This window comes from Salvelinus alpinus, chromosome 4, assembly GCF_045679555.1.
Source record: "Salvelinus alpinus chromosome 4, SLU_Salpinus.1, whole genome shotgun sequence".
Classification (NCBI taxonomy): Eukaryota; Metazoa; Chordata; class Actinopteri; order Salmoniformes; family Salmonidae; genus Salvelinus; species Salvelinus alpinus.
Window position 1 is genome coordinate 20,508,005 of NC_092089.1, and position 22,748 is coordinate 20,530,752.

At 43.6% G+C, this 22,748-nt stretch overlaps 1 protein-coding gene across 3 annotated transcripts in view; it reads left to right on the plus strand.

Moving 5' to 3' along the window:
* Positions 1-22,748, plus strand: part of LOC139572993 (kinesin-like protein KIF13A) — a 154,023-nt gene that overhangs the window by 74,290 nt on the left and 56,985 nt on the right. For all 3 annotated transcript variants that reach the window (XM_071395939.1, XM_071395940.1, XM_071395941.1), the window contains exons 4-6: positions 3,771-3,831; positions 10,452-10,544; positions 19,415-19,595. In XM_071395939.1, the coding sequence (XP_071252040.1) occupies positions 3,771-3,831; positions 10,452-10,544; positions 19,415-19,595 (335 nt within the window). The remainder of the gene's footprint in view (positions 1-3,770; positions 3,832-10,451; positions 10,545-19,414; positions 19,596-22,748) is intronic.

A 22,748-nucleotide genomic window follows, 5' to 3' on the forward strand; every position in this document is an offset into this window, starting at 1 on the left:
CCATATGACTTCATAGAGCAGGTCTAACCCATACGACTTCATAGAGCAGGTCTAACCCATATGACTTCATAGAGCAGGTCTAACCCATACGACTTCATAGAGCAGGTCTAACCCATACGACTTCATAGAGCAGGTCAAACCCATACAACATCATAGAGCAGGTCTAACCCATACGACTTCATAGAGCAGGTCTAACCCATATGACTTCATAGAGCAGGTCTAACCCATATGACTTCATAGAGCAGGTCTAACCCATATGACTTCATAGAGCAGGTCTAACCCATATGACTTCATAGAGCAGGTCTAACCCATATGACTTCATAGAGCAGGTCTAACCCATATGACTTCATAGAGCAGGTCTAACCCATATGACTTCATAGACCAGGTCAAACCCTTATGACTTCATAGAGCGGGTCTAACCCATATGACTTCATAGAGCAGGTCTAACCCATACGACTTCATAGAGCAGGTCTAACCCATATGACTTCATAGAGCAGGTCTAACCCATATGACTTCATAGAGCAGGTCTAACCCATATGACTTCATAGAGCAGGTCTAACCCATATGACTTCATAGACCAGGTCCAACCCTTATGACTTCATAGAGCGGGTCTAACCCATATGACTTCATAGAGCAGGTCTAACCCATACGACTTCATAGAGCAGGTCAAACCCATATGACTTCATAGAGCAGGTCTAACCCATATGACTTCATAGAGCAGGTCTAACCCTTATGACTTCATAGAGCAGGTCAAACCCATATGACATCATAGAGCAGGTCTAACCCATATGACATCATAGATCAGGTCTAACCCATATGACTTCATAGAGCAGGTCTAACCCATACGACTTCATAGAGCAGGTCTAACCCATATGACTTCATAGAGCAGGTCTAACCCATACGACTTCATAGAGCAGGTCTAACCCATACGACTTCATAGAGCAGGTCAAACCCATACAACATCATAGAGCAGGTCTAACCCATACGACTTCATAGAGCAGGTCTAACCCATATGACTTCATAGAGCAGGTCTAACCCATATGACTTCATAGAGCAGGTCAAACCCATATGACTTCATAGAGCAGGTCTAACCCATATGACTTCATAGAGCAGGTCTAACCCATATGACTTCATAGAGCAGGTCAGTGAGTCACTCACCAGCCAGTGAGTGAGGGCCAGCCCAGCCAGTGAGTGAGGGCCAGCCCTGCCAGTGAGTGAGGGCCAGCAGCAGCCCAGCCAGTGAGTGAGGGCCAGCCCAGCCCTGCCAGTGAGTGAGGGCCAGCAGCAGCCCAGCCAGTGAGTGAGGGCCAGCAGCAGCCCAGCCAGTGAGTGAGGGCCAGCCCAGCCAGTGAGTGAGGGCCAGCAGCAGCAGCAGAGGAAGAAACGCTTTCCCAGTGCTGTGTTTTTGCACCAAGAAATGACAGCACTGCAAAGCTTTCTTTCAGCATTTTGGAAAGTGTTTGAAAACTGTCATTACGCTTTGACCTATCAGTGGAAAATCAAAGAGTAACAAATTATTATTTTACCTGGGAAGAAAAATAGCTTAAGTTAAATCAAATCAAATTGTATTTGTCACATGCCAAATACAACAGGTGTAGACTTACATTGAAATGCTTACTTACAGAGGGTCTAGGCCAGAGAGAGGGTCTAGACTAGAGAGGGTCTAGACTAGAGAGGGTCTATACTAGAGAGAGGGTCTAGACTAGAGGGGGTCTAGACTAGAGAGAGGGTCTAGACTAGAGGGGGTCTAGACTAGAAGGGGTCTAGACTAGAGAGGGTCTAGACTAGAGAGAGGGTCTAGACAGGATCTAGATTAGAGAGGGGGTCTAGACTAGAGATAGTGTCTAGACTAGGGAGGGTCTAGACTAGAGAGGGTCTAGACTAGAGAGGGTCTAGACTAGAGAGGGGATCTAGACTAGAGAGAGGGTCTAGACTAGAGAGGGTCTAGACTAGAGAGGGGATCTAGACTAGAGATGGTCTAGACTAGAGAGGGCCTAGACTAGAGAGAGGGTCTAGACTAGAGAGGGTCTATACTAGAGAGAGGGTCTAGACTAGAGGGGTCTAGACTAGAGCGAGGGTCTAGACTAGAGGGGATCTAGACTAGAGAGGGTCTAGACTAGAGAGGGTCTAGACTAGAGAGAGGGTCTAGACTAGAGAGGGTCTAGACAGGAGCTAGATTAGAGAGGGGGTCTAGACTAGAGAGGGCCTAGACCAGAGAGGGCCTAGACCAGAGAGGGTCTAGACTAGAGAGGGCCTAGACTAGAGAGGGCCTAGACTAGAGAGGGCCTAGACTAGAGAGGGTCTAGACTAGAGAGGGGATCTAGACTAGAGATGGTCTAGACTAGAGAGGGCCTAGACTAGAGAGAGGGTCTAGACTAGAGAGGGTCTATACTAGAGGGGGTCTAGACTAGAGCGAGGGTCTAGACTAGAGGGGATCTAGACTAGAGAGGTTCTAGACTAGAGAGGGTCTAGACTAGAGAGGGTCTAGACTAGAGAGAGGGTCTAGACTAGAGAGGGTCTAGACAGGAGCTAGATTAGAGAGGGGGTCTAGACTAGAGAGGGCCTAGACCAGAGAGGGCCTAGACCAGAGAGGGTCTAGACTAGAGAGGGCCTAGACTAGAGAGGGCCTAGACCAGAGAGGGCCTAGACTAGAGAGTATAATTTCTATGCCATCCATTCATCCACTTACAGCTGTGAGCAGACACAGGTGGCTCTCTCTCTCACAGGCACACACACACACACACACACACACACACACACACACACACAAATAGTTCACACACTGTGTGTAATATACACACAGCCTGCACCTCCAGGAACGACTCCAGCCGGGTTGCCGTGGAGACGGGTCACTGGGAGCTGGAATGTCTACTGTGGAGCCGTGACCCTGATTTATGAATTAATTTAACTTCAACATCCAACTACCACTGTCTGTCTGCCAAACAGACCAGGCCAGCATGGAGCCTGGAGCATAGCTGCCCTACAGTGGATCTGGGCTGGCACCCTATTCCCTGTACAGTGCACCACTTTTGAACAGAGAGCCCATAGGGAATAAGATGCCATTTGGGATGCAGTCCCTGGTCTGCTGAGGCCCCGTCACGGCAACTAGCATTACCTCAGTCAACAACATTCATCAGGGTTTCTTCTCTGTCACTCTCTGTCTCTCGCTCTCTCCCTCTCTCTGTCTCTCTCTCCCCTCTCTCCCTCTCTCTCTCTCTCTCCTCTCTGTCTCTGTCTCTCTCTCCTCTCTGTCTCTCTCTCTCTCATTCTCTCTCTTGCACTCTCTCCCCTCTGTCTCTCTTGCTCTCTCCCTGTCTTTCTCTCTCTCTCTCTCCCTCTCTCTCTCGCTCTCTCTCTTTCTCTCTCTCTCTCCCTCTCTCTCTCCCCTCTCTCTCCCCTCTCTCCCTCTCTCTCCCTCTCTCTCTCCCCTCTCTGTCTCTCTCCCTCTCTCTCCCCCCTCTTTGTCTCTCTCTCTATCTCTCTCTCTGTCTCTCTCTCTCTTACTTAGTGTTTCTAGGTGTGTGTCTGCCATAGTGGCCCACTACCTCCTTTAGGTAGATACACTACAACATGCTCAGACAGGAGCTTACAGTGTGTGTGTGTGTGTGTGTGTGTGTGTGTGTGTGTGTGTGTGTGTGTGTGTGTGTGTGTGTGTGTGTGTGTGTGTGTGTGTGTGTGTGTGTGTGTGTGTGTGTGTGTGTGTGTGTGTGTGTGTGTGTTGTGTGTTTACCTCCATGTGTGTGTTGATCCTTCTTCGTCCTGTCCCCCAGGTGTTTGCCTTTGACCACTGTTTCTGGTCCATGGATGAGTCCAACATGCCCAAGTATGCTGGTAAGTCACAGACAACAGGTTCAGGCTTAGCTGCCTGTTCTGTTCACATTCACACAGCTACTATGCATCCTAAATGGCACCCTAATCCTTATATAGTGACCCCTATTGGCGCTGGTCAAAGGAAGTGCACTGTATTGGGAATAGGGGGCCATTTGGGATGAAGCCACCGACTGTTGAGGTTGACAGAGATAATCTCTCTATCATCACTAAAGAGATAATCTCTCTATCATCACTAAAGAACACTAAACACAGCTATCTCATCTCATCACTATTTAAAGCCTGCCAGGTGAGGTGAGTCTTGGAATACAGGAAAGAGAGAGGTAGAGAAAGAGAGGGTGAGGAGGGAGAGAGAGAGAGGGTGAGGAGGGAGAGAGAGAGAGGGTGAGGAGGGAGAGAGAGAGAGGGTGAGGAGGGAGAGAGAGAGGGGTGAGGAGGGAGAGAGAGAGGGTGAGGAGGGAGAGAGAGAGGGTGAGGGGAGAGAGAGAGGGTGAGGAGGGAGAGAGAGAGAGGGTGAGGAGGGAGAGAGAGGGTGAGGAGGTAGAGAAAGAGAGGGTGAGGAGGGAGAGAGAGAGAGGGTGAGGAGGGAGAGAGAGGGTGAGGAGGGAGAGAGAGAGAGGGTGAGGAGGGAGAGAAAGAGAGGGTGAGGAGGGAGAGAGAGAGAGGGTGAGGAGGGAGAGAGAGAGGGTGAGGAGGGAGAGAGAGGGTGAGAGAGAGAGGGTGAGGAGGGAGAGAGGGTGAGGAGGGAGAGAGAGGGTGAGGAGGGAGAGAGAGAGAGGGTGAGGAGGGAGCGAGAGAGGGTGAAGAGGGAGAGAGAGGGTGAGGAGGGAGAGAGAGAAGGAAAAACCTACAGTACAGGGAAGACATGGTTTTACATAATGCAAAGTGTGTTTTTACAAGCTGCTTTGCATCTGAATAGAAGAGTTTATGGGACTGGGAAGAATATGGTTGTTTATGTATGGAGAGACGGAGGGAGAAAGTGAGGGGGAAGAGAGATGGAATTATGCCTTTCTACTGACACAGAAAACATTAGCTAAACATAAGCTAAACATTAGTGACCGTTGACTTTTGCATTTGTAAAGTATTTAAAGAATGCCCGTTAGATTTGCAATATGATTCAACATCACATCATATTGCAAATGCCCGTTATATTTGCAATATGATGTGATGTTGAATCATATTGCAAATGTCACGTGCATTCTTTAAATACTTTAGAAATACAAAAGTCAACGTCCTGATGACCTCAGGATGGCCGGGCAGTGATAGTGGTTCCTCTCCATCGCTCGTTTCGTGAAATTTCATCATGTCGCTTTTTCCTCATGGTACCTCCCCGTTGAAACATATTGCAAATGGACAAAAGTCAGCTAGCAAGTCAACTAGCAAGTGTCAACAAAAGTCAACTAGCAAGTGTCCATCAGTCAATTACATCTTTTCAGACACCAAACTGATACCATCTGACTCCAAACTCACTTTTTCCAACTCCTTTAGAAGCCAACTGTCAAATATTTCAGAGCAGGCCCAAAGTTCACAGCGCCTTCCATGAATGCACCAAAATAGCATTCTGAAATCACCACTAAAATAACATCACCATAGTCTCCAGGCCGTGCCGAGTTCAACGAGATGCCCCGCTTGACCGTAGCTCGCTCGGTCTGAGCGCAGCGACCGTTACAAGAAGATGGTCCCAAATGACCCTTTGACCTCAATGTCAATTGTATTTGCTTTTGGGAGACAGCGAGAGAACCGTGAAGGTTAGAAACACAATTTGACCTCAGGAATGTTCTTAAGGTCCTCCCGATCTGTGCAAGCCCAACCTTGACCTTGTGGCATTAACCCTTAACAGTTAAAAGAAGGTGTTTACATCAAACAGTTTACAATGACATTTCGCCCCATAGGAATACATTGACTGCTCCTCTAAATTCAACCTGAAGCCTATGTGGGTTATGAAGGTCTTATGAATCTGTCTTTGATAACAATCCATCAGGCCACTATGAGGTCTACCTGTGTTGATTTTAAGCTACCTGGACCAACCGGAAGTGGTTAAAACCACCCTACAATGTGTCCTGATATACATGACTTGCAATTTTGAAAATCACTGCATTCAACCCTATGTAGATCAGTCAATTCTTAACGTATACACTTAAAACTCAGGATTCTGTAACAGCATACCCCAATCAAGATATGTGTTTACCTATAGCTTCCTGTGCCAACCGGAAGTGCCTTAAAATGGTGTCATGGGTGCTGTTTCGAAGGGTTAAAAAAGTCAGATCTTTCCAAAACTTTAAGTGTGTGATTAGGCAACCTTCATGAAGTGTAAATCAGTCATTTCTCTAAACAGATGTCAAAGAAAAGCTCTCACACACACACACAGCAGGGATGGAGTGAAAAAGTACGGTGCTTAAAGACACACAAAGCCGACAATGGCATGACCATTATCTCTAGGCCGTGCCGAGTTCAACGAGATGCCCCGCTTGACCGTAGCTCACTCGGTCTGGCCACAGCGACAGTGACAAGAAGACAGAGCAAAATGACCTTTTGACCTCAATGTCAATTTGATTTGCTTTTGGGAGACAGAGAAAGAACCGTTAAGGTTAGAAACACAATTTGACCTCAGGAATGTTCTTAAGGTCCTCCCGATCTGTGCAAGCCTAACCTTGACCTTGTGGCATTAACCCTTAACAGTGAAAACAGGTTTTTACATCTCACAGTTTACATTGACATCTCTCTCCATAGGAATACATTGGCAGTCAACCTCCAAATTCAACCTGAAGCCTATGTGGGTTATGAAGGTCTTAGGAACCTGTCTTTGATGTCAGTCCATCAGGCCATCATAAGGTCTACCTGTGTCGATTCTAAGCTTCCTGGAGCAACCGGAAGTGGTTAAAATCACCCTAAAAGTGTTTGCAATACCCAACCTGCAGTTTGAGAGAAATAGTGCATTCAGCCCTATGTAAATCACTGAGTTCTTAACGTATAGACTTAAAACTCAGGATTCTGTAAAAGCCTACTCCAATGAGGATATGTGTTAACGTTCAGCTTCCTGTGCAAACCGGAAGTGACATAATTGGTGTCAAAAGAGCTGTTTCGAAGGGTTAAGAAAGTCAAATCTTTCCAAAACTTCATATTTGTGATTAGGCAACCCTCCTGAACTGTAAATCAGTCATTAGTCCCATCAGATTTCAAAGAAAAATTTACACACCCAAACAGAAATGATGGAGGGACACACTGAGGGGCTAAGAGGCAGACAGTGCCTGTGTTAGTTACTTTTGTTCCAACTTTTAAAGAACCGTCAGACCTAGAGTTCTGAAAATGTACAAACCTGTTCTAGACCTCAGGTCGATTGTGCACGGTGAATTATGCGGCTCTAGAAGGTTCTCGGATCGATAAAAAGCCTTGTGTATTTGCCATGTTTTCAATTCATTTTGACCTCAACGAAACTGGCGACGTTTAGAAAAGTCCCAGAGTCTCAAGACTAGGTGCATTGAAACCGGCTCGGCCCATAGAGACAGACCCCAACAAGCCTGTTCGATTTTGTATTTCTAAAGTATTTAAAGTATTTAAAGAATGCACGTTAAATTTGCAATATGATTCAACACATCATATTGCAAAAGTAACAGTGTGTGTTATGTTTGCAATATGATTCAACACATCATATTGCAAACGTAACAGTGTGTGTTACTTTTGCAATATGATGTGTTGAATCATATTGCAAACATAACAGTGTGTGTTACTTTTTCAATATGATGTGTTGAATCATATTGCAAATTTAACGTGCATTCTTTAAATAAACCCTATGTGGGTTATGAATGTCTTATGAACCTGTCTTTGATAACAATCCATCAAGCCACTATGAGGTCTACCTGTGTTGATTCTAAGCTTCCTGGAGCAACCGGAAGTGATAAAATCACCCTAAAAGTGTTTTGCCATACCCAACCAGCAGTTTGTGATATATAGTGCATTCAACCCTGTGTAAATCAGTCAGTTCTTAACGTATAGACTTAAAACTCAGGATTCTGTAAAAGCATACCCCGATCAGGATATGTCTTTACTTATAGCTTCCTGTGCCAACCGGAAGTGCCTTAAAATGGGGTCATAGGTGCTGTTTCGAAGGGTTAAAAAAGTCAGATCTTTCCAAAACTTTAAGTGTGTGATTAGGCAACCTTCATGAACTGTAAATCAGTCATTTCTCTAAACAGATGTCAAAGAAAAGCTCACACACACACACACAAGTCCAAACTGTTCGTGCACCTGGTATTTTTTTTAGGTTACCAGGTGCCCTGTTTCAAGACGGTTGAAATTGCTTTTAGGGGGCATCCAGACTTCCATACCCGCTCTGGGAGCACTATTCTACGGACAAAAATCAATGGGTGTTGGCCTGAGGGATTTATGGAGGTTTTCCAAAAAAGTCCGAAAATATTCTGGTTTTTTTTCTGAAAAATATTTTATGTTTTTTATTCTCGAGTCAATGGCCTGAGTGATTTATGGAGTTTTTCCAAAAAACTCGAAAATTATTCTAAGTCCAAACTTTTCGTGCACCTGGTATTTTTTTTAGGTTACCAGATGCCCTGTTTCAAGACGGTTGAAATTGCTGTAAGGGGGCATCCCGACTTCCATACCCGCTCTGGGAGCACTATTCTACGGACAAAAATCAATGTGTGTTGGCCTGAGGGATTTATGGAGGTTTTCCAAAAAAGTCAGAAAATATTCTGTTATTTTTTCTGAAAAATATTTTATGTTTTTTATTCTCGAGTCAATGGGGTCTGGCCTGAGTGATTTAAGGAGGTTTCTTTTTTTTTTTTTTTTTCATGTTTTCATGTCATTTTTCAAAACGGTTTTAAATGCTTTTAGGTGTCATCCAGACGTCCATGGGAGCACTATACTACGGCCCCAAATCAATGGGTGCTGGCCTGAGTGATTTATGGAGGTTTGGGGGGTGATAAGTACAAGTAAACATTTATAAAAAATGATGATAGTAAAATGTGACTAAAGTATTTTCATACAGTTCTTATACATGTGTAATTGACGTAAAAATCGAAAGAATTTCAAAAAACGGTCCAGAAAGCACTTTTTTAAATGGAATATATGTTTTTTCCACATTTTTAACATTTTTGACTTTTAACTTTTGACTTTTGACTTCCTATGAAATCACATTCCAAATGCACAAAACATATTCCTTAAGTACAAGTAAACATTTATAAAAAATTATGATAGTAAAATGTGACTAAAGTATTTTCATACAGTTCTTATACATGTGTAATTGACATAAAAATCGAAAGAATTTCGAAAAACGGTCCAGAAAGCACTTTTTTAAGGGGGTGATACGTTTTTGCCAAAACTTTCAAAATTTCAAAATTTGACTCTTGGGTCTTGACTTGCGTTACAGTAAGCCTATGAAAAATTAAGATGGAACTCACTCGCCCACTATAGGATTTTTGGGGTGTTACACAGCTCAATTACAATATGGCATTTGCCATCAACTTTGGATGAAACACCGCCGGATGCAATGTGAAATCCCACACAATTCCATCGTGTGTATGGTCCGCTCTCTGCCAATAAGTTGCCATGTTATTTTGTACAATTGAGGGGGGAGTTCCCTTACTAGATAAACATTAGTGATACTAACTAGATAAACATTAGTGGCACTAACTAGATAAACATTAGTGGCACTAACTAGATAAACATTAGTGACACTAACTAGATAAACATTAGTGGCACTAACTAGATAAACATTAGTGACACTAACTAGATAAACATTAGTGGCACTAACTAGATAAACATTAGTGACACTAACTAGCTAAACATTAGTGGCACTAACTAGATAAACATTAGTGACACTAACTAGATAAACATTAGTGGCACTAACTAGATAAACATTAGTGGCACTAACTAGATAAACATTAGTGACACTAACTAGATAAACATTAGTGGCACTAACTAGATAAACATTAGTGGCACTAACTAGCTAAACATTAGTGGCACTAACTAGATAAACATTAGTGGCACTAACTAGATAAACATTAGTGACACTAACTAGATAAACATTAGTGGCACTAATGGCACTATTTACCATTTCCCACCCAGTTGGGGATGTGTGTGCGTCAGTGTGTGTGTGCTTCAGTGTGTGTGTGTGTGTGTGTGTGTGTGTGTGTGTGTGTGTGTGTGTGTGTGTGTGTGTGTGTGTGTGTGTGTGTGTGTGTGTGTGTGTGTGTGTGTGTGTGTGTGTGTGTGTGTGTGTGTGTGTGTGCTTCATGCTTAAGCGACAGCGGGACAATCTGTTCAGTGGAGGGTTGCCTGAAGGGCCTGTGCCAGCTTTATTTAGCTACTAAACAGCTGCTTCATTTATCAGGAGGAGCATGACAGTTATCTCTCTGTCTCTCTCTCTGTCTCTCTCTCTGTCTCTCTCGCTCTCTCTAGCTGTCTTTCTCTCTCTCTGTCTCTGTCTCTCTCTCTCTGTCTCTGTCTCTCTTTCTCTTTCTCTCTCTCTCTCTCTACACAGTGAGACTGTTTATTTGGGGCATTATAAAGGAGGTTTAAAACTCTTTACGGTTTAATGGTTGCTCTGTATGTTTATTCTGTATGTTTGTTTATCCTTCTGGTCTCCATGGTGACTGTTGTTTGTTTTGAAGGTCAAGAGGTGGTGTTCCAGTGCCTTGGTGAGGGAATACTGGAAAACGCCTTTCAAGGATACAATGCCTGCATTTTCGCCTATGGACAAACAGGTAACCGAGAACAGCATGAATACACCAGTCTAGTGAGTACACAGCATGAATACACCAGTCTAGTAAGTACACCGCATGAATACACCATTCTAGTGAGTACACAGCATGAATACACCAGTCTAGTAAGTACACACCATGAATACACCAGTCTAGTGAGTACACACCATGAATACACCAGTCTAGTGAGTACACACCACGAATACACCAGTCTAGTGAGTACACACCATGAATAAACCAGTCTAGTAAGTACACACCATGAATACACCAGTCTAGTGAGTACACACCATGAATACACCAGTCTAGTGAGTACACACCATGAATACACCAGTCTAGTAAGTACACACCATGAATACACCAGTCTAGTGAGTACACACCATGAATACACCAGTCTAGTGAGTACACACCATGAATACACCAGTCTAGTAAGTACACACCATGAATACACCAGTCTAGTGAGTACACACCATGAATACACCAGTCTAGTGAGTACACAGCATGAATACACCAGTCTAGTGAGTACACACCATGAATACACCAGTCTAGTGAGTACACACCATGAATAAACCAGTCTAGTGAGTACACACCATGAATACACCAGTCTAGTAAGTACACACCATGAATACACCAGTCTAGTGAGTACACAGCATGAATACATCAGTCTAGTGAGTACACACCACGAATACACCAGTCTAGTGAGTACACACCATGAATACACCAGTCTAATAAGTACACACCATGAATACACCAGTCTAGTGAGTACACACCATGAATACACCAGTCTAGTGAGTACACACCATGAATACACCAGTCTAGTGAGTACACACCATGAATACACCAGTCTAGTGAGTACACACCATCAATTCACCAGTCTAGTGAGTACAGACCTATGAAGTAAGACCTATGAAGTAAGACTTAGGAAGTAAGACCTATGAAGTAAGACCTATGAAGTAAGACTTAGGAAGTAAGACCTATGAAGTAAGACCTATGAAGTAAGACTTAGGAAGTAAGACCTATGAAGTAAGACTTAGGAAGTAAGACCTATGAAGTAAGACCTATGAAGTAAGACCTATGAAGTAAGACTTAGGAAATAAGACCTATGAAGTAAGACCTATGAAGTAAGACTTAGGAAGTAAGACCTATGAAGTAAGACCTATTAAGTAAGACCTATGAAATAAGACTTAGGAAGTAAGTGTTTATTCTGCATTATTATGATGCAGGTCGGTAGGAAATATGTTATAACAGGGCTGTGTTCAGAACAGCCTTAAGTAGCTCTGCAGGCATCATCATCTGTTTATGTCGTTCCATGCTAGGAGAGGAGACAACATACGTCTGTATCCCTCTTCCCTGGCCCTGCAGATACAGCACACCTGCGTCCCAAATGCCACCCTATTCCCTATATAGGGCACTACTTTTGACCAGGGCACATAGGGATACCCATAGGGCTCTGGTCAAAAGTAGTGCACTATATAGGGAATAGGGTGAATGCACCAATTTGTAAGTCGCTCTGGATAAGAGCGTCTGCTAAATGACTTAAATGAATAGGGTGGCATTTGAGACGCACTTTATGTATCCCTGCGTGGCCCTGCAGATGCACAACAAGAACAGGAAGCTTCAGTGTTTCTGATCACGCTGAACTCAAGCTGGTGAATCGCTCAGCCCCGTATCCTTCCTCCCCAACACTAAGGATTAGATCCTTGATCCTCACTTCCTGTCCTGAAGAATAACCTGGAGCGGAGTGACACACCTTGGAAACAAAGGCTTTGGACACCACAGATATTATGGGATAGTCTATGTTCCCTGCTATCATAGGGCTATCATACAGAAACATGTCTACATGTAGGGATACTTAGAGATGTTTGATTTGTTGTCTTCTATAAATCCCCATTCATTTAGTAGTGCTGGTGTATTGGAGGGAAGAGTTATGTTTTATACATGCAGGGTTTCAGTTAGCCAGTAATTGACGGCTTTTGGCCGATTTTTTTTTTAAAAAGCGGATAAATAAAATAGTTGCCAGCCAAATTGACCGGGAGAAAAAACAATAGCATTGCAAAATAATGCTTTTTATTATTTGATGGAAATACCAGGCGTTGTTCAGGGCATTCAGAAAGTATTCAGACCTCGTGACTTTTTACACATTTTGTTACGTTACAGCCTTATTCTAAAATGGATTAAATAAAACATTTTCCTCATCAATCTACACACAATACCCCATAATGACAAAGCGAAAACAGGTTTTAAGACATTTTTGCACGTTTATTAAAGATAAAAAACTGAAATACCTTATTTACATAAGTGTTCAGACTCGAAATTGAGCTCAGGTGCATCCTGTTGCCATTGATCATCCTTGAGATGTTGAGATGTTTCTACAACTTGATTGGAGTCCATCTGTGGTATATTCTATTGATTGGACATGGTTTGGAAAGGCACACACCTGTCTATATAAGGTCTCACAGTTGACAGTGCATGTCAGAGAAGAAACCAAGCCATGAAGTCGAAGGAATTGTCCGTAGAACTACAAGACAGGATTGTGTCAAGGCACAGATCTGGGGAGGGGTACCAAAAAATGTCTGCAGCATTGAAGATCCCCAAGAACACAGTGGCCTCCATCATTCTTAAATGGAAGTTTGGTCCCACCAAGACTCTTCCTAGAGTTGGCCGTCCGGCCAAACTGAGCAATCGGGGGAGAAGGGCCTTGTTCAGGGAGGTGACCCGATGGTCCCGATGGTCACTCTGACAGAGCTCATGACTGATTCAATTCTTACTGCAGGTAGAGTGGCCAAAAGGCACATGACAGCCCATTTGAAGTTTGCCAAAAGGCACCTAAAGAACTCTCAGACCATGAGAAACAAGATTCTCTGGAATGATGAAACCAAGATGGAACTCTTTGGCCTGAATACCAAGCGTCACATCTGGAGGAAACCTGTCACCATCCCTACGGTGAAGCATGGTGGTGGCAGCATCATGCTGTGGGGATGTTTTTCAGCGGCAGGGACTGGGAGACTAGTCAGGATCGAAGGAAAGATGATCGGCGCAAAGTACAGAATGATGAAAATCTGCTTCAGAGCACTCAGAACCTCAGACTGGGGCGAAGCTTCACCTTCCAACAGGACAATGACCCTAAGCATTCAGCCAAGACAACGCAGGAGTGGCTTTGGAACAGGTCTCTGAATGTCCTTGAGTGGCCCAGCCAGAGCCCAGACTTGAAACCGATCAAACATCTCTGGAGAGACCTGAAAATAGCTGTGCAGTGACACTCCCCATCCAACCTGACAGAGCTTGAGATGATCTGCAGAGAAGAATGGGAGAAACTCCCAAAATAAAGGTGTGCCAAGCTTGTAACGTCATACCCAAGAAGACTCTCGGCTGTATTCGCTGCCACAGGTGCTTCAACAAAGTACTGAGTAAAGGGTCTGAATACTTATGTAAAACGTGATATTTCAGTTTTTATCTTTAAAACATTTGCAGAAATGTCTATAAACCTGTTTTTGCTCTGTTATTATGGGGTATTGTGTGTAGATTGATGAGGGGGGAAAACTATTTAATCTATTTTAGAATAAGGCTGTAACGTAACAAAATTTGGAAAGGGTAAGGGGTCTGAATACTTTCCGAATGCACTGTAAATACATTTGACCATTATGCTTCTCGGTTTATATGTTAGTTTGCATAATTTAGTCAAATTATATTAGCGTGTGTATTTTCGTTGGTTGTCATGCATCTTCTTTATCTATACAACTATCACACGCACCACCCATCACTTTCATTCTTTGAAACCTGAATGTTTTACTTCGTATTATGAGGCTTGTCTTACCTTGCTTCAAATTAGCATACACTCTTAGAAAAAAAGGGTGCTATCTAGAACCTGAAAGTTCTTTTGGCTGTCCCCATAGGAGAACCCTATGAAGAACTATATTTGGTTCCAGGCAGAACCCTTTTGGGTTCCATGTATAAACCTTTGCATAGAGGGTTCTACATGGAACCAATAGGGGTTGACCATGAACCAAAAAAGGTTCTACCTGGAGCCAAAAAGGGTTCTCCTATGGGGACAGCCGAAGAACACTTTTGGAACCTTTTTTTCTAAGAGTGTCTAGGTAAAATCAGACCACAGAAACGTGGAGGCAATTATTTTATAAAGACGACATAGTGTCATGTTTGGAGAAGATTCCAAATTGTACTACCATTTCTACCAATCTGCAGGCCAGTAATGAGTTTCATGTTTGGAGAAGATTCCAAATTGTCCTACCATTTCTACCAATCTGCAGGCCAGTAATGAGTTTCATGTTTGGAGAAGATTCCAAATTGTCTTACCATTTCTACCAATCTGCAGGCCAGTAATGAGTTTCATGTTTGGAGAAGATTCCAAATTGTCTTACCATTTCTACCAATCTGCAGGCCAGTAATGAGTTTCATGTTTGGAGAAGATTCCAAATTGTCCTACCATTTCTACCAATCTGCAGGCCAGTAATGAGTTTCATGTTTGGAGAAGATTCCAAATTGTCCTACCATTTCTACCAATCTGCAGGCCAGTAATGAGTTTCATGTTTGGAGAAGATTCCAAATTGTCCTACCATTTCTACCAATCTGCAGGCCAGTAATGAGTTTCATGTTTGGAGAAGATTCCAAATTGTCCTACCATTTCTACCAATCTGCAGGCCAGTAATGAGTTTCATGTTTGGAGAAGATTCCAAATTGTCCTACCATTTCTACCAATCTGCAGGCCAGTAATGAGTTTCAGATGCACATTTTCGTGGAACAGTTTCATTTCAATAATAACGTTTTAGTTTAGCAAAATCATTGTCACGTGGTTAAACATAATAATCAGACTTCAATTTATACAAATAAAAATCTAAAAGTTCAAATTCAACCAATGTGAGAGCACAAGCCTCTGCCATATGGACACATTGATTCATCGTGATCAATTGGCAGCTAAAGAAATGAGAGCATGGAACTCAGAGATCGCCTCGGCCGATGCAGCAGGAGGCCTATAACTTCCATTGTCAACTAAGTAAAAATACATAAAGCCGACAAATAAGTAGAAAAAAATCTTGATGAAAATTCAGGTTCTTTCAATCGCGTTCATCTCTCTACTCAGCCTGTCTGCCTCCCTTTTGATCTGTCTTGACTTGAGCTATACTGTAGCTAGTGAAGTACAACTTTGTATCAAATCAATCTACTGGGTCTGGCTCAAAGCTGTTGCTAGCAAACTTACATCATTGTGTCAACTAGCCTATTCCGGGCCATGCACCAGTGAGCTCAGGACAGACAGCTGTTTTTGCACAAGGGAAAAGTGTTTAGGTATTTTATGATGTTTCCACTGGATATATGGGATCGTCGGATCATTATATTTTGGTCTTTCACACCGAGGCTTGGTGATTGTGGAGGGGGAAATTGTTGGAAAGATTTTTCAAATACTGTGAGGAACGATTATCATTTGCAAAAAACAGACACATTTATTGAAAATTAAATACAAAAATATATAATTTACATAAGTATTCACACCCATGAGTCAATTCATGTTAGAATCAGCTTTGGCAGTGATTACAGCAGTGAGTCTTTCTGGGTAAGTCTCTCTAAGAGCTTTACACACCTGGATTGTACAATATTTGCACATTATTCTTCAAGCTCTGTCAAGTTGGTTGTTGATCACTGCTAGACAGCTATTTTCAAGTCTTGCCATAGATTTTCAAGACGATTTAAGTCCAAACTGTGACTAGGCAACTCAGGAACATTCCATGTTGTCTTGGTAACCAACTCCAGTGTAGATTTGGCCTGGTGTTTTACGTTATTGTCCTGCTGAAAGGTTCATTTATCTCCCAGTGTCTGTTGGAAAGCAGACTGAACCAGGTTTCCCTCTAGGATTTTGCCTGTGCTTAGCTCTATTCCATTTATTTTTATCCTAAAAAACTCCCTAGCACCTTGCCAATGACAAGCATAGCCATAACATGATGCAGCCACCACCATGCTTGAAAATATGTGGTGGTACTCTGTGATGTGTTGTATTGGATTTGCCCCAAACATTGTATTCATTCTTTGTATTCAGGACATAAAGTAAATTTCTTTGCAACATTCTTTGCAGTTTTACTTTAGTGCCTTAGTGCAAACAGGATACATGTTTTGGAATATTTTTATTCTTTAAAGTCTTCCTCCTTTTCACTCTGTCATTTAAGTTAGTATTGTGGAGTAACTACAATATTGTTGATCCATTATCCATTTTCTCCTATCACAGCCATTAAACTCTGTAACTGTTTTAAAGTCACAATTGTTCTCATGGGGTAATCCTGAGCGGTTTCCTTCCTCTCCGGCAGCTGAGTTAGGAAGGACACCTGTGGCCAGCAGCATACCACCCTGCATTCCACTGGCTTGCCTCTGACGCTAAGCAGGGTCCCTGGATGGTAGACCAGATGCTGCTGGAAGTGGTGTTGGAGGGCCAGTAGGAGACACTTTGATCTGGTCTAAAATAAAATATCCAAATGCCCCAGGGCAGTGATTTGGGACATTGCCCTGTGTAGGGTGTTGTCTTTTGGGTGGGACGTTAAACTGGTGTCCTGACTCTCTGTGGTCACTAAAGATCCCATGGCACTTATTGTTAGAGTAGGGGTGTTAACCCCGGTGTCCTGGCTAAATTCCCAATCTGGTCCTCATACCATCACGGTCACCTAATTATCCCAAGCTTACTATTGGCTCATTACTCCTGAATTTATTTAGGCTTGCCATAACTAAGGGGTTGAATATTTATTGACTCAAGACAGTTCAGATTTTCATTTTTTATTAATTTGTTAACATCTCTAAAAACATAATTCCACCTTGACATTATGAGGTATTGTGTGTAGGCAAGTGACACAAAATCTAAATTGAATCCATTTAAAATTCATGCTGTAACATAACAACATTTCTGAAGGCACTGTACAAGCTTGTGATTTGAAACAATCCACAGTCATTTTTGAAAAGAAGATAATGATCCTCGATTCCTCTGTGTCTAAGTCATGCTCTCGGGTGAAGTATTTTAAATCATTTTCTTTCTTTCTGTATAGACAGGAGTAATTATAGAATTCTGACAAATGTATTTCACTTTACTTTAGGGGAAGCTATTGGACACGCCGCCTATGAAATACTTCCTCATATGCCATTTCTTTACTACCACTGGGGTTAACACCCTTACTCTTACGATAAGTGCCATAGTCTACTACCGTTTCTCTATATCAACTTTCTTTTGTTGTCAAGAAGCCAAAGGCATAATTGTAGTCATATTAGCAACTCATAGTTGTTGCATCTTTAGATCTCACCTTTTTCTAATGGTGATTTTAATCTCTGTCACATATGAACCGCTTTCATCATCTTTAGATCTCTTTTCTAATGGTGATTTTAATCTCTGTCACATATGAACCGCTTTCATCATCTTTAGATCTCTTTTCTAATGGTGATTTGAATCTCTGTCACATATGAACCGCTTTCATCATCTTTAGATCTCTTTTCTAATGGTGATTTTAATCTCTGTCACATATGAACCGCTTTCATCAGGTGCACCATTTAGAATGGGGTTTTCTCACAAATTGCATTTTGGCAAATGTTTGAAAAGGACGTTTTATTGGCTGCTTTCACTACAGGAGCTCTCTTAAGAGGCATTACAATCATCTACATGTGATTTCTGTCATTCTGAGCACCGTGGGTGGTCGCCCCCAATGGGTTACGCACCCATCTACATGTGATTTCTGTCATTCTGAGCACCGTGGGTGGTCGCCCCCCATGGGTTACGCACCCATCTACATGTGATTTCTGTCATTCTGAGCACCGTGGTTGGTCGCCCCCCATGGGTTACGCACCCATCTACATGTGATTTCTGTCATTCTGAGCACCGTGGGTGGTCGCCCCCAATGGGTTACGCACCCATCTACATGTGATTTCTGTCATTCTGAGCACCGTGGGTGGTCGCCCCCCATGGGTTACGCACCCATCTACATGTGATTTCTGTCATTCTGAGCACCGTGGGTGGTCGCCCCCCATGGGTTACGCACCCATCTACATGTGATTTCTGTCATTCTGAGCACCGTGGGTGGTCGCCCCCCATGGGTTACGCACCCATCTACATGTGATTTCTGTCATTCTGAGCACCGTGGGTGGTCGCCCCCAATGGGTTACGCACCCATCTACATGTGATTTCTGTCATTCTGAGCACCGTGGGTGGTCGCCCCCCATGGGTTACGCACCCATCTACATGTGATTTCTGTCATTCTGAGCACCGTGGGTGGTCGCCCCCCATGGGTTACGCACCCATCTACATGTGATTTCTGTCATTCTGAGCACCGTGGGTGGTCGCCCCCCATGGGTTACGCACCCATCTACATGTGATTTCTGTCATTCTGAGCACCGTGGGTGGTCGCCCCCCATGGGTTACGCACCCAATGCATATGGGTCCGGTAGAAATCTTTCTGGTCACGTTTTCCTAACAGAAACCCTGCTGTAGTTCTAAACGGTCCGACTCAGGACCAAACAGTTGGCAGAATCCCTGTAGAATCCCTGAACAAACACATTTACAGACATGTTTTCAACACACCTGCAGTGAGCACATCAGATAGTTGCCGTAGAAACCCCCCTGACTTTGTTGTGGGTCTGTTTGCCAAAAACTCTTGGTTCAGATAAGTGCTGGTCCTTCTCTCTCTGATCTCTATACTACCCTTATTTACTAAACAACACTGTCTCATTTACCAGTTTCTATTCGCTGCTGTTTAATCTCTGCTGTTGTCCCTTCCTGTCTCTCCATGTAGGTTCTGGTGTCTAGTCTGTAGAGCTGGTGCGTAAAGGACTGTTGAAGTCTATATGTGTAGCTAAAGGCTCTGCTATGCTGTTGTGTCTGTCCCTTCCTGTCCTCTCTGCAGGGTCAGGGAAGTCCTTCTCCATGATGGGGAATAAGAAGGCTCCAGGGCTGATCCCCAGGCTGTGCTGCTCCCTGTTTGAGAGGATCGGCCGGGAGGACAGCCAGGTTCTCTCCTTCAAGGTGGAGGTCTCCTACATGGAGATATACAACGAGAAGGTCCGTGACCTGCTGGACCCTAAAGGGTGAGTTTAGACAGACGGACGGATGGACACACACACACACACACACATACACGCACGGATATGCACACACATGGACTGATGTGCAGATGGATGTACATACACACACACACACACACACACACACACACACACACACACACACACACACACACACACACACACACACACACACACACACACACACACACACACACACACACACACACACACACACACACACACACTCACTCTAACTTGACCAGTGTCTTTGCTTTGGAGTAGCCTCTGTCATGGACCATCAAACCTTGAGGTTAAGAGTATCCTTACCTGACCTGAGCAGTGTTTTCCACTAGCACCGGCTGTCAGCTATACAGCTGCTTACACACTCATTTTCAGCTGGGTACTTTTTACACTTAAATTAACTAGGCACATTATTTACAATTCACAAGCCAGAAGAAAAGTCAGCCGAGCCCTCTCAACTAGAATGAACGATATGCATCTTCTAGCAATCTATTGATAGGACAGGCACCTGTCATTCACAAAGTGAGCGATGACAGGGAAACACTGCTGATTTGACAGTCTGCTGTCTGTCTCGCCTCCCAGTTCCTGTGTGGGTGTGTTTTGTACACTGTGGTTGCAGTCAAATGTCTTTACACAGAGGGAGAGAGCATGATGCTCCTTCATCATCTATGCCAGAGGGAGAGAGCATAATGCTCCTTCATCATCTATGCCAGAGGGAGAGAGCATGATGCTCCTTCATCATCTATGCCAGAGGGAGAGAGCATGATGCTCCTTCATCATCTGTGCCAGAGGGAGAGAGCATGATGCTCCTTCATCATCTATGCCAGAGGGAGAGAGCATGATGCTCCTTCATCATCTATGCCAGAGGGAGAGAGCATAATGCTCCTTCATCATCTATGCCAGAGGGAGAGAGCATGATGCTCCTTCATCATCTGTGCCAGAGGGAGAGAGCATGATGCTCCTTCATCATCTATGCCAGAGGGAGAGAGCATGATGCTCCTTCATCATCTGTGCCAGAGGGAGAGAGCATGATGCTCCATCATCATCTATGCCAGAGGGAGAGAGCATGATGCTCCATCATCATCTATGCCAGAGGGAGAGAGCATGATGCTCCTTCATCATCTATGCCAGAGGGAGAGAGCATGATGCTCCATCATCATCTGTGCCAGAGGGAGAGAGCATGATGCTCCATCATCATCTATGCCAGAGGGAGAGAGCATGATGCTCCATCATCATCTATGCCAGAGGGAGAGAGCATGATGCTCCTTCATCATCTGTGCCAGAGGGAGAGAGCATGATGCTCCTTCATCATCTATGCCAGAGGGAGAGAGCATGATGCTCCTTCATCATCTATGCCAGAGGGAGAGAGCATGATGCTCCTTCATCATCTGTGCCAGAGGGAGAGAGCATGATGCTCCTTCATCATCTATGCCAGAGGGAGAGAGCATGATGCTCCTTCATCATCTGTGCCAGAGGGAGAGAGCATGATGCTCCTTCATCATCTGTGCCAGAGGGAGAGAGCATGATGCTCCATCATCATCTATGCCAGAGGGAGAGAGCATGATGCTCCTTCATCATCTATGCCAGAGGGAGAGAGCATGATGCTCCTTCATCATCTGTGCCAGAGGGAGAGAGCATGATGCTCCTTCATCATCTATGCCAGAGGGAGAGAGCATGATGCTCCTTCATCATCTATGCCAGAGGGAGAGAGCATGATGCTCCTTCATCATCTATGCCAGAGGGAGAGAGCATGATGCTCCTTCATCATCTGTGCCAGAGGGAGAGAGCATGATGCTCCTTCATCATCTGTGCCAGAGGGAGAGAGCATGATGCTCCTTCATCATCTGTGCCAGAGGGAGAGAGCATGATGCTCCTTCATCATCTGTGCCAGTCCATTTTCACGTCCAGTATAATGTGGTGAAGGATGAGTCAAAATCCACTTATTGTTTTCTGACACATTGATTTATTTGATTATATTCTGCGTTTCACATGCAGCCAGGAAGTACTGGCGCACGGGCTTACTGTACGTTGACCAACAGCAAGCTTGAGTGGTTTATAAATGGTGTGGAACTGACTGAATAAAGTCGATCTCGTATATCCTCGCCCTTCATAAATCACACAGTGGAGTTATACAGTATGTGCAGGATATCGCATCAGGACAAGTAAACTTAAGATTTTCCATATGAAGTCCATCAGGACAAGTAAACTTAAGATTCTCCATATGAAGTCCATCAGGACAAGTAAACTTAAGATTCTCCATATGAAGTCCATCAGGACAAGTAAACTAAAGATTTTCCATATGAAGTCCATCAGGACAAGTAAACTAAAGATTCTCCATATGAAGTCAATCAGGACAAGTAAACTAAAGATTCTCCATATGAAGTCCATCAGGACAAGTAAACTAAAGATTTTCCATATGAAGTCCATCAGGACAAGTAAACTAAAGATTTTCCATATGAAGTCCATCAGGACAAGTAAACTAAAGATTCTCCATATGAAGTCCATCAGGACAAGTAAACTAAAGATTATCCATATGAAGTCCATCAGGACAAGTAAACTAAAGATTCTCCATATGAAGATCATCAGGACAAGTAAACTAAAGATTTTCCATAGGAAGTCCATCAGGACAAGTAAACTAAAGATTCTCCATATGAAGATCATCAGGACAAGTAAACTAAAGATTCTCCATATGAAGTCCATCAGGACAAGTAAACTAAAGATTTTCCATAGGAAGTCCATCAGGACTTGCCAGACAGTGACGTTAAAGTGAGGGACTCGTCAGTAGCCAACCAAATCGCATTGGTAAGAGAGCAGTTAATTTGGCTTCCTAATTTGCATACCGGTAGGTTTTTTGGTGATTATCTGCAGATAAATGATGACAACATTGGATAACGATGGTGAATCCTCCTCACTGCAGGAACAATAGGTGGACTAGTGTGGACATAGCCCACGACTAGCACCTGCTTCAATCTTCAATCATACCTGTATTGCAGATTGTCTAGAAAATGCCTCTTAAAAGGAAGCTTGAAGCCTGTGGAAGCCAGCAGCCTCTTACAATATTCATTAAAGACCGTTGAGGAAATGCCTCTTAAAAGGAAGCTTGAAGCCTGTGGAAGCCAGCAGCCTCTTACAATATTCATTAAAGACCGTTGA